The 12,598-nt window shown below is 43.4% G+C and overlaps 2 protein-coding genes across 2 annotated transcripts; both read right to left on the bottom strand.

Annotated features, from left to right (window-relative positions):
- Nucleotides 1-847: 847 nt before the first annotated feature.
- On the bottom strand, nucleotides 848-2,740 carry steep1 (STING1 ER exit protein 1). The gene has a single exon (XM_032546567.1). The coding sequence runs from the start codon at nucleotides 2,654-2,656 to the stop codon at nucleotides 1,979-1,981; it is 678 nt and encodes a 225-aa protein (XP_032402458.1). The 5' UTR covers nucleotides 2,657-2,740; the 3' UTR covers nucleotides 848-1,978.
- A 6,604-nt stretch (nucleotides 2,741-9,344) lies between these two features.
- Nucleotides 9,345-9,949, bottom strand: mt2 (metallothionein 2). Its single transcript, XM_032546647.1, has 3 exons — nucleotides 9,804-9,949; nucleotides 9,667-9,732; nucleotides 9,345-9,546 (listed from the first exon to the last, which is right to left on the bottom strand). Exons 1-3 carry the CDS (start codon nucleotides 9,826-9,828, stop codon nucleotides 9,455-9,457), a joined length of 183 nt encoding a protein of 60 aa, XP_032402538.1. The 5' UTR covers nucleotides 9,829-9,949; the 3' UTR covers nucleotides 9,345-9,454.
- Between the last annotated feature and the right edge of the window lie 2,649 nt (nucleotides 9,950-12,598).

The raw sequence follows: 12,598 nt of genomic DNA, 5'->3' as shown, positions 1-12,598 counted from the left end.
TAAAAAAAATAAAAAGAGTGTCCTGACAACAATAATTAAAACAATTAGTTACAAAAATGGTTTAAGATTCAAATACAAAAAAGTAAAATTTAACATGATCACGTGATAAAGATCAATGCTTCAAAACAAAAATCAAACCGTGTAAAAAGAGTAGAAATTATTACAAGAGAACTTTCACGTTTTAAAGTAAATCATCAATAAACTGGGATAATATTTGGCATTTTGTGTTGCAACAATTTAGTGCTTCCTTAAATAAAATTATTTCATTTATAACATGTTGAAAATGAGTGTTTTTTAAAATTATACTTATGAATAAAAAATCGTCAGAATGATAATTTCTTTATTGCCGTAGTTTGATTCTTCCACTTTATTAGAAGACCAACTTTTATCACATCAGAACTTAAAAGTGGAACAGATTTTCAATGCAAAATCCAGTTTTGAAAACCTTCCAAAAGCATTTATAACATTGTAATAAAAAAGGAGTAGTCTGAGTTTAAGGAGTCGCAAAACACACAGGGAGTAATATTTATGCTAGGTTTCTATTGCAAAAAGTCACTAGAAGGTCAAACCTAAAACACAACTTTAAAACTAATTTTTTATTAATTTTTTGTAAGAAAATAATTGGTTCTGATTTTCTTCAGATAAAATTTATAAACATGATTTACAAATTATGAAGTCAAAGTGTTTCCTATGAATTTATTTCTACATTTTTTGTCCATAAAGTCATAATATTGATAATCAAAGATGGTTCATTTAGGTTCATGCTGAAAATGTTATGGAGGAAATGCTTTTTAACTCTTGTTTATATTAATGTGCATTTTTAATAAAAAGTCACCATTTTTTACTGTTCATTCTCCAACCATTTCTTTATTAAAGAGCGTTTTATGTTTTGTACTGTGTGCTGCACAGAAAGGTCACATATAAAGTTGAACATTTTCTACTTTCTTTTCAAGACTTTTATCAACTTTGTATTTTTTCTGTTGGTCCTTCTGTTTTTCTCCAGCAGAGGCGAGAAGCCGGTCGGAGCCAATCAGGAAAACCTGCAGGCAGCTGAGGCCGGGGTCAAAGTTCAGCTTCCAGTAGGAGAACCAGCCTGAACACACAGCCAGAGATATAATAGAATGGTCTTGATCGCAGCATGGGTTGGAACGGCCTAGTCAAAGTACAGCCCTAAATCTAACAGACTGACATTCTCCATCCAGTTTGCCTGAGCTGCAGCTGTTTCTGGAAGGTTCTGACCCGATGAGGCTCTGCAGAGCAGATGCTTCATCTTTCAGGCCCATAAAAACGGGTCTGGTTCTGGAACACTGAACACCTGAGGAAGCGCCGCCTGGTTAGCGTCCCGTGACGGCTTCAGGCTCATCGGACCGTCCAGCGCTCTCTTCTTTATTTCCAAGGTCAAAGGTCAGATGGCTATTGCTGCATTAATCTCCTCTGCTCCAGTTTTCACTCACATTTTTCTCCTGATGGTCTCCAGTTGGTCCAAATCTGAAGAAAGCAGGCAGAACTTCCTGTTGAGCGGAACGACCTTTGACCTCGCCTCATCTCGTTTCTCTACAGTCTGACTTTTGATGAGATTTTTCTTCTTGTGAAACATTTCCTAAAATGACTTTGATGCTAAATAAACAGCATCAGTTCTGAAACCAACAGAATCGATTCTACCACTTTATTAGGTACAGCTTTGTTAGGTTCTGCTGGACTCAGGTCCCCGACCAGAACCGCTATCTGCTTCAGGAAAAACAGCAAGTTTTTAAAATTAACTTTATTGTAGAAAACAAAAACTAGTGAAGCAACAGTTAGTCAGAAATCTATAACAATCCCATTTCCCCCCTTTCATCAAACGCATCGCAGCAGGTTTCAGTGTGAGGCTGGTCTGCGAGCTCCAAGAGTCCATCATCACCATCATCATCATCACCATCATCACCACATCCAGGCTTAGTAGACCCACAGTGAAACCTCCCAGTTCTCCCCCTCAATCCTACTTGAACTGGTTGTCGATGAGCGTGCCCTTCATCTTGGCCTTCTTGGCCTCCAGCTCGGCCAGCTCCTGCAGCCTCCTCTTGCTCATGCCCTTCCTCTCCAGCTGCTTCTCGATCACTTTGGCGTTCTGGGCGTAGGAGTCGGCCACCTCCCGGGCCTCGATCTCCTCCTCCTCCTCGTCGATGGTGGACACGGTGACGGAGCTGAACTTGCCCATGTCTTTGGTCCGCTTGGTCATCATCACCCGGACCTTCTTGGGGGCCTCCGGCGGCTTCTGGCTGTACACGCTGGTGTTGCCGAAGCCCTGGCCGAACTTCACCACGGCTCCGTCCACGATGAAGGTGGCCGGGCTGTTCTTGTCCTGGTGCTGGTAGAACAGCAGCAGCCCGCACTTCCCGCACTTCTTGCGGTGCTGCCGCTCGATGCCCTCCGCCCTCTTGATGAAGGCCTGCTCCTCTTCCTCCACGTTGCAGAACTTGTGTGCGTGTTTGGCGGCGTCGATGACCCTGGCCCGGTCCCGGGGCCGCATGGGCAGCTTCTCCAGCTGGCAGTCCAGAACCAGAACCATCTGGCCGCAGAGGCAGTAGTAGACGTGGAGCGGCTTCTCGCCGTCGTCGTACTCCTCCCGGTCCCGGGTGTCGGAGCACACCACGCTCCTGGAGACCACCTTAGGCATCTTCTCAGGCCGCCAGGACCCTAGAGCAGCAGCGGCGTTATGGAGGAAACGACTCTCTGCTTCCGGTGGCCGCCACTTCCGCCGCTCCTGAAGGAAACCAGCGTCCTGACATTAGTTCCGCGTAGTTCCCCTTCTTTTATTTGGAAAACAGTTTCGGCAGCAATATTAATACAAAGTAATATTTGGGTCTTACAGTTTGAAATTCATACAACAAGTTTCTATCTAAACAAAGTTGTTAATCAAAGAATAAGTGAAGTTGTTCAGCAGATTTACTTTTATCCAAACATAGAGATTTACAAAAACATTTTAGGATTTTTTTCCCAGTTATATACATTTGGATGAACTTTTAAAAAAAAGTATTAAAAAAACTTTCCCAGTAAAACTACATTATTAATAAAAAATTTGGAGCATTGAAATTAAACACTAAATGTATTTATTGTTAGACTCAGTTGGATTCCCTGAGCCTGGAGCAAACCCCACATATGGCTCCAAGTCTTCAGTGACACTGGAAGAAAAGATCATCTAATTCCTCTTCATGACAGAATGAGCATCCAGCAGGTTCACATCTAAATTTAGTCTGTATAAAAGGATTGGTGGGCTAGATGCGACACAGAATATTTTAGAAGAAAAGTTCTAATTTCAGAAATTATATCTGATCCAAAACCTTTAAGAATATACGTTATGCCATTTAACCAGACCTGCTAATATCTTCTGTAAAACTAAGAGAGAAATTGTCTTTTTTTTATCTTTAAAGTCTGTCTTCTATTGTAATGAAGGTCTTCATTACTTAGCTGGAAACACTTAAAATGTGTGTTGAATGATAAAAGAAACAAATACAAACAGATTGAAGTATTTTATTGATTGTGTGTTTTTATGCAGTGGCATCTCAGCTGGAACTGATGGTGTCCTGTCAAAATTAAACAAACAAATGGATATTAGTATTGAGACTGTTGAGATGCACTAAGATGTTTGGGGGTTTGTGTAGATGTGGCTTACCTCTGATGGGGGTGGGGGGGGGGGCAATAGAACTACGCACTTTAGAAGTTTAATGTTGGATTTATATGTATAGAAATGTCTTTTTAGAAATGAAATGTCTGCTTAAAAAATAATAGTATTTGCTAACATTTATTATTCTGAAGATTTGGTTGTTTTTGTCAAGTTTGTTTGTGTATGTATTTTGTTTTACCTTGTTTCTTTGTGGGTTGGTTAATTGGAGCAGCCATGGACAATAAAAGGCTGCATGGTGGTCACATTGCCTGGTGGTCACATTGCATGGTGGTCACATTGCATGGTGGTCACATTGCCTGGTGGTCACATTGCCTGATGGTCACATTGCCTGGTGGTCACATTGCCTGGTGGTCACATTGCCTGATGGTCACATTGCATGGTGGTCACATTGCCTGGTGGTCACATTGCCTGGTGGTCACATTGCATGGTGGTCACATTGCCTGATGGTTGCTGCCGAGGCTCAATAACCCAACATGTTGAAAGAGCCATTTTGGACCAAAAAAACAAAAAACAAATCTGTTTGGAGCCGAAAAAAATAAAAGCCTTAAATAAGGCTTATAATGAAGGCAAAACAGGCTTTAAATGTTCATATTAGCTAAATTAGCCCATTATCAAAACGACTAAGTGTATACATAATTAGTATTCATGATTAAATATTTATTTTCCCTGTTGTGCGTCCTGGACGGAATGACGCACCATGTGAGTCTGTTGTATGATGGTGCTTTAAGTTTACCTTCAGTTACAATATTAATGTTTTATGTTTTGGTGCATTGATAAAATTAAAGAAATGCAATAAAGAAATCAGATTTTTGATGTCATTTTTATTATGAAGGTCGACAGGGAAAGGGTCAGTTTTTTTCCTTCTGAAACTCCCCTTACAAAAAAATCATGCGACTCACATGAAAACCACACATGTGGTTCACACAACTTTTTACATGTGAATGATGTGTGAAAGATGTGAGTCACATGTGAAAGCACATGTATACATGTGATTTTGGAACGTTTGGTGGTAAACTCACATGTGATTCCCATGTTATTCACATGTGGTACACACATTTCCACATGTAGAAATATGTGATACACATGTGATATACAGGGGTTGGACAATGAAACTGAAACACCTCTCATTTTAGTGTGGGAGGTTTCATGGCTAAATTGGACCAGCCTGGTGGCCAATCTTCATTAATTGCACATTGAACCAATAAGAGCAGAGTGTGAAGGTCCAATTAGCAGGGTAAGAGCCCAGTTTTGCTCAAAATATTGCAATGCACACAACATTATGGGTGACATACCAGAGTTCAAAAGAGGACAAATTGTTGGTGCACGTCTTGCTGGCGCATCTGTGACCAAGACAGCAAGTCTTTGTGATGTATCAAGAGCCACGGTATCCAGGGTAATGTCATCATACCACCAAGAAGGACGAACCACATCCAACAGGATTAACTGTGGACGCAAGAGGAAGCTGTCTGAAAGGGATGTTCGGGTGTGATGTGGAAAAATTACAGTTAGGTTACACCTGCTAGTTGTATTGCTATATGTTTATTCTAAGTTCTGTATATTCCCACCAAGTTAAAGCTGTTTGGGCTACATGCACAAGGTTGGACGTTATTTTTCCCCAGCTGCATGGGAACCAGTCTGATTCCCAGGCTTTGGATCCCTTATCCCTTTGTACAAAACTCATGTGTTGTCTCTGCCTGGCAGAGCTTTCCGTTTCAGACTTGCTTCATTATTGATTGTCCTGTGAGCTCTCTGAGTTTTGCACAATTCATGAATAAACCTGATTGAGTGATTTTACCTGAACAGTGCTTGGAAATAGTTTTTTTTCCCACGACAGGGTGCTAACCCGGATTGTATCCAAAAAACATAAAACCACGGCTGCCCAAATCACGGCAGAATTAAATGTGCACCTTAACTCTCCTGTTTCCACCAAAACAGTCCGTCGGGAGCTCCACAGGGTCAATATACACGGCCGGGCTGCTATAGCCAAACCTTTGGTCACTCTTGCCAATGCCAAACGTCGGTTTCAATGGTGCAAGGAGCGCAAATCTTGGGCTGTGGACAATGTGAAACATGTATTGTTCTCTGATGAGTCCACCTTTACTGTTTTCCCCACATCCGGGAGAGTTACGGTGTGGAGAAGCCCCAAAGAAGCGTACCACCCAGACTGTTGCATGCCCAGAGTGAAGCATGGGGGTGGATCAGTGATGGTTTGGGCTGCCATATCATGGCATTCCCTTGGCCCCATACTTGTGCTAGATGGGCGCGTCACTGCCAAGGACTACCGAACCATTCTGGTTCAAGCATTGTATCCTGAAGGAGGTGCCGTGTATCAGGATGACAATGCACCAATACACACAGCAAGACTGGTGAAAGATTGGTTTGATGAACATGAAAGTGAAGTTGAACATCTCCCATGGCCTGCACAGTCACCAGATCTAAATATTATTGAGCCACTTTGGGGTGTTTTGGAGGAGCGAGTCAGGAAACATTTTCCTCCACCAGCATCACGTCGTGACCTGGCCACTATCCTGCAAGAAGAATGGCTTAAAATCCCTCTGACCACTGTGCAGGACTTGTATATGTCATTCCCAAGACGAATTGACGCTGTATTGGCCGCAAAAGGAGGCCCTACACCATACTAATAAGTTATTGTGGTCTAAAACCAGGTGTTTCAGTTTCATTGTCCAACCCCTGTACATATATACAAGTATAAAATAATGGCACCACCTTTTTTACCATGAAAATGTAAAATCATGTGAAATAAAAGGACAATTTGAATTATTCCAAAAAAAATAAATGAACAAACAAAACATGCAATGTAGAGAAAACAAACTAGTAAATCAAAAGAAAGCAAACTCATTAGTAATTTCAATAATAAGCAAACAAACTATAAAAGAAAAAAACACAAACGCTTTCAAACGGTGGAACAAATCGTCGTTGTCCAATTTCAGTGCCTTTCAAATGGGCCAGAGGAGTCGGTCCCGCTCGCTCAGCCGGTCCAATCAGCAACAGGTTGCCTTCAGAGCGGCCCAAACAAACACCGGCAAGACAAGACAGCAGAGCGTCCAAGCGCTGCAACTCCAAGACAATCCTAAATCAAAAAACTCATTAGAAAACCTGTGGATTCAGGTAAACTAAATTAGAATCTAAACAGGTAGCTTACCCAGGAGTGGTAGCACAGCCGACCCAGGGAGAGAGAGGATCAGCAGGCGAGGGCTAGATGGAAGCCGCACGCCGCAACAACCTCCAGCTGCAGCCGCTAACGCCAGCAGAGCAACGCTGCAGAAACGCACGGCAGGTATAGCACCAAAACCCAACCACAATCCCAGCCACAGATGGTACAAATGGCACTTACGATTCAGATGGGCGGACCTAGCACACCAGCCACTTGGGCAGCCGACATGTAGTAGGGGAAACAAAGACACACACACCTCGCAGCGGCCTGCTCAGCTATAAAGTGTTGAGGAAAAATGATTATTTTTAGTGCTTAATATAGTTAATTTTACGGCATGTGTAAAAGGTATATTCAACACTCTTATTTTGAACAAACTTCTTTATTTTGAACAGGTTTGTGTTAAGCATTCAGACAAACAGGGGCCAAATGCAGATCACTCAATGGGGCCTCCCGCTGTGCGGCCAGAGCACACGAAGCCATAAAATTAGCATAGCCTGCAGGGCAGAAGCACTGGAGCTTGGGGGAGAGACATCTGGTCTGTCCACAGCAGATCAAAAGTCTTCCAGGAACCAACATCTGGGGTGGTGGGAAATCTTATCTCATGTTTTTCTCTCTACCCAGAATGACCGTAGAATCACAGGGGGTCAGGACGTAGCGGTTCGCTCTTTTGTTTTACCAGAGACCAGATGGCCCTTTGATCTTTGCCGTAAATTAAGGGGAGTTCCTAAGTTTTCTCTGAGTGCCTAAGGGAGTTTCCAGTTGGTCAACTAGAGGAACGCCTTAAGTGCATATATTAAGAAACAAAGACACACCTTTGGTATAAGACTTGGTGCACACCACTAAAAATTCAGAAAGCTGCCATTTTGCTTTTTTGCATCAGCTATCTCCAAAGACACGTCTTTGCCTTTTCTTTGTTTTTTCTTTCTCTATTTTTCCTGTCTCAAGGTAATGAATGTATATCTCTGTTCCTCTGCAGTTTTGTTGTTAATTAATGCGTTGCTTTGTATGGGATTAAACTCTGTGATTCTGTGACGTCAACGCGTAGCGTTGTTGTTTCCCTGCTCGCTGCACGCCGCCCGCTGAGGACCCGGAAGATTAAGGAAGAGAGAGCCAAACGTTTTGTCCAAAGTTAATTTTAAATTATTCTTCCTTAATAAAAGCTATTTGCCCCGCCCACCAATCAACTGCGCGCTACTTGATACACCTGGTGCACATAGTTGGAAGGGTGGAACACCATCCCACCACAAAGACATAACTGCAAACTAAAGTAAACTTGTAGCTATGAATCAAGACTTCTTAGACACTAAACAACAATTTATTTAATTTTGTTTGAAACTGTTGAGAACCAGAAACAACTTTTAACATCTGAGCATGACACCATAAAGATTTGCCCCAAATTAGGCCCAGACAATAAACGTGTCGAAACCAGAAACGGGTTTAATACCATCAGTCCCGGTCCAGAGAGGGAAAACAGAACCTCAGGTAAAACCTGACTGGTCCTTCACGTTGTTTCAGGAGAGGCTGTAGCATTCAGAGTCTCCTTAATGTCTTCATGGATGGTTAGAACACACACACACACACATGTTGGCATTGGTGGCTTGTATAGGGGTCTTCTTATATGTGCCAGTAACCACAGCTGAAGGTGCTGTGGGTGCTGATGCTCAGGTGGGGAGTTTTCCTTCGTGACGTTGTTTGGTGATTATCCTGTCAGGCTAAAAAACACTTCAGTTGATAAAACTATGACTCTCTTAGCAATTAAAAGAGAAATCACACAGTGTTAAAAACAGTAACAGGTCAATTTATATTTTTCAACTGGAAGAATGTCATAATAGCAGCTCACACATCTGCACGCGCTCCAGACATGGAGGGAGAAATGGCCCTTTTATTATAACAGTCCTCAACTTTCATTTTGACTGAAAAAGCAGCTGCTGTCTGTTGTTCCCTTTTTAGCACTTTGAACTGCAGTTAACAGTCAAAGTCAGACCTCTTGTTCATACAGCAGCTGAACTTGATGAGATACTTGAAGATCCAAAAGTCATGACACTGCATTTGGTTACTGGACTTCACCCGTCTACCACAAGACTTACTGGAAGTACTGGTTTCATGTTGAATTTCTTTGAAACGGCAGAGTTCCCACATTACCATTTTTGGTCCGTTAGTTTCTTGGACATTTACATTAGCTGACATGTATTGAGTTTTCTGCCCATAGTTCCCATTTTAACCCTTTCAGAACAGTTACCCAGGTTTCAAGTTGCTTTTCAGCCAGCTGACTGGCAGTGTTTCCTGCCCCCTCTGTTGCCTCAATCAGGTCATGAACGTGTCGGAGCAGCGAGCGGATCATCAGGACTGGACCGGTCTTCTCCAGGCCAAGCAGGTCAGACTGGGCTCTGGGTTACTGGTTCTGTTCCAGTCCGCAGCTTAAAGACCTCAGACCAGGAGTTCAAGGCTGGAGCACCTTGCAATATTTCCAGCTCAGCATGAAGAAACCAACCATGGAAAACGTCACAATATTGACACATTTTTATTTCAAGATGAGTACAAAACATTTTCTACACCATGGAAACAAGGAAAGACTTTTCTCCTCAGCAGCAGGTGGGGGAGGGGGGTCAGGCTCCTCACTGACAGCAGCTCTTGTCGCAGGTCTTCCCTTTGCACACGCAGCCAGAGGCGCATTTACTGCAGCCTGATGGGCAGCAAGAGCAGCAGCCTGCAAGCAAAGAGCAGCAAAGATCAGGACCAGCAGCTGGACACCAGTTCCACCAGTTCGACCATTACTGAGAGAAACTGGAGCTTCCAGCTGGAGAGAGGAAGATGAAGATGTTCTTACTTTTCTTGCAGGATTTGCAGGAGCAGTTCGCGCAGGTGCAGGAACCTCCGCAGTTACATTTTCCAGCTGAAGGAGAAAAAAATCAGATCAGCCTCCAAGCTACAGAACCGGAACCAGAACCGGAACGAGATACTCACTCTTGGCGCAGTCGCAGGGATCCATGTCTGAGCAGAGGCGGTGCGGGTCTTCAGAGGTGAATCAGCTGATGTGGCTCCTGGTTGGAGGCGCTTCTTTTATAGCGCAGCGCAGCCAGCCGAGCCGGGCGCAAACACACGCACTGCGCACGCGCACAGCGCTCTGCACACGGCTGGGACAGAGACACTGATGAGAGGACAGCCTGGTCCCTGAACGTTACATAACAGCACCGAGTGTCCCGGTTCTGACCCGGACCAGGAGAACCGCGGAGTTCTTCACATAAGGAGAGTATTTACACTGATGGTAATAATAATAATAATAATAATAATAATAATAATAATAATAATAGGATTTTACTGTGAAAACAACAACAACAAAACATCTGGAGGTTTTTTTTAACTGTTGACGTCCCAGCATGCATCTCTATGAAGAGTTTCCTGTTGCTTTATTGTGAACATTAATAAAACTCTTCAGATATTTCATTTGAACTGATTTAATAAATCTTTTTGTCTTTTCCTCCAGCTTAAACTTTTTATTTGCTAAATTGAATGAAAACATGTTTATTTTTTATGAAAAACGCCTAATAAAGGCATTTTAAAATGTCCATCATCCATCACCCTCTTCCCTGACTCTCAGCGGGGTCACCAGGTGACGCTTCATATCTCCAGGGGTCAGCGGGGTCACCTGGACAGGTCGCCAGTCCATCCCAGGTTTTTAAATCTCATATTTTATTCAAAACGAGCCTAATATGCGAGTCATCGTGTGTTTGCGGCTCTGCACACGGCGCTGACCGGCGTCGTCTGTCTCGACTGCAAACAGCTCGTTGTTCCGTGCTGCGTTTACGGACCGTGTGTTGTGGGAAACGGAACCACCAGAAAGCGTCGAGCGCAAACGAGACGTGGGAATCCACTCCACTGTTCAACATCATCACTCAAATCTTTGCGCATCTTATTATTCTGTCTAATCCAGTGTTTCCCAACCCTGGTCCTCCAGGCCCGCTGTCCTCCATGTTTTAGAGGTTTCCCTGCTTTAATGTTCCTGATTCAACTGACTGCAGTTCAACAAACGCCTGTTAATAATCAGTCATCAATTGAAATCAGCTGGACTGAAGCAAGAAAACACCTGTAGAAGGTGGCGGTAATGCACCTGTAAATTGTTTGCCAACCGCCATAAAACAAGAAGAAGAAGAAGAAGAAGAAGAAGAAGAAGAAGAAGATTTTTTTTTTGATTTTTAACAAAACATTTATTATACAATAATCCAACAATACATTACGTAATCAGGTCAAGAATACTAAAAAAACCCCACAATAAATAGTTACAATAACAACTGGTTATATTTTAGTTCTCCCTGATTAGAAATGGTGCACAACACATTGTTAAAACCCCACAGTTCTAAAAAACCCTTCAAATCCCCGGTGGCTCTGTGGAAACAAAACTCCAACTTCAACCTGGCCTTGATGTTAACCTTCCACAGAGCCACCACGTCGAGTCGAGGTCCAGCCTGCATTTTGTCCCGTCGAGTCAAATAAATAGCCATCTTGGCTTCGGCTATTAAAAAATTTAAAAGCCGGGATTTAAAACTAGTGGATCGGCTGTAATGTACACCATTGATAAAAACAGAATTGGTAAAAACCACGCTAAAAAGGCTAAAAATGCTCGTTAAAAAATTTAAAAAGCCAGTTAACCGTACACAATCTATAAAAACGTGAAAAACACTCTCGGACAAACTACAAAAAGGACACTCGTTTAAAACCCCAGGACTGATGACCGATAAAAATGAGTTGGTGGCGATGGCGCCGTGAAGAATCCGCCACTGTAAATCACCAGTCCGTTTTTTTATCGGAGGTTTGTACAGAGTCCTCCACTGAGGTTTCTGACTTTTGAGTCTGTCGCTCCACACACTGATAGTTCTTTTATGGAGAGTTCTTTTGTTCAGGATTTTTACACAATAGTTGTACAGTATTTTTGGCCCCGTTTTGCACAAGTCCAGTCCTTCGTCCGGACTTTGAAGTAGAGGACCACCGTCCTCTCCGAAATCCGGAATTATAAACAGGTCCGGGAATGGGTCAGTCGGATCGGGCAGGCAGTCTTTTGTGGAGTGCAGCTGCAGGAGCCGCCTCTCCCCAGCCGTCATCTTTACCTTCACCCGGTCCATGAAGCGCTGTGTGAACCTGGCGGACCGGATCCCCAGCAGTGAGCCAACTCCCTGAATGTTCTTAAAATCCGGTCCAGCCACTCGCACCAACCGTCCCAGGGTCACCGTACCGGACCTGATCAGCGCCTCGGCAAGTCCTGGTGTGGCGCCGTCACGGACATCTAGTCGCGCTCCATACACTAGTGGTTCTTCTAAAAGCCAATGTAGAGAAATTTGCGTCCTTGATCTGTGCTGTTTAAAAAGAGCACACGATTTAAAAACACTTTGATAAAACTGAGGCAACCCTTTTAACTTTAAAAGACTAAAATCGGTTAAAAACAGAGCAGCGGGCGTGCCGTGGTGGCGTAGGGGTTAGCGCGACCCACATTTGGAGGCCTCAAGTCCTCGACGCGGCTGTCGCGGGTTCGACTCCCGGACCCGGCGACATTTACCGCATGTCTTCCCCCCTCTCCCTCCCCCTTTCCTGTCAGCCTACTTCATGAAAAGGGACTCTAGAGCCCACAAAAAGACCCCCTGGAGGGGTTACAAAAAAAAAAAAAAAAAAAAAAAAAAAAAAAAAAAAAAACAGAGCAGCATCCAGCCCCAGACAATTAACACGTCTGAGAATGCAGCTGGCCACATCTTTCCATACAGGGGAACCTG

This window comes from Xiphophorus hellerii, chromosome 2 (assembly GCF_003331165.1).
Source record: "Xiphophorus hellerii strain 12219 chromosome 2, Xiphophorus_hellerii-4.1, whole genome shotgun sequence".
Lineage (NCBI taxonomy): Eukaryota > Metazoa > Chordata > Actinopteri > Cyprinodontiformes > Poeciliidae > Xiphophorus > Xiphophorus hellerii.
Note: the sequence above shows the minus strand (reverse complement) of the source record. Positions and strands in the feature narration are given on the sequence as shown.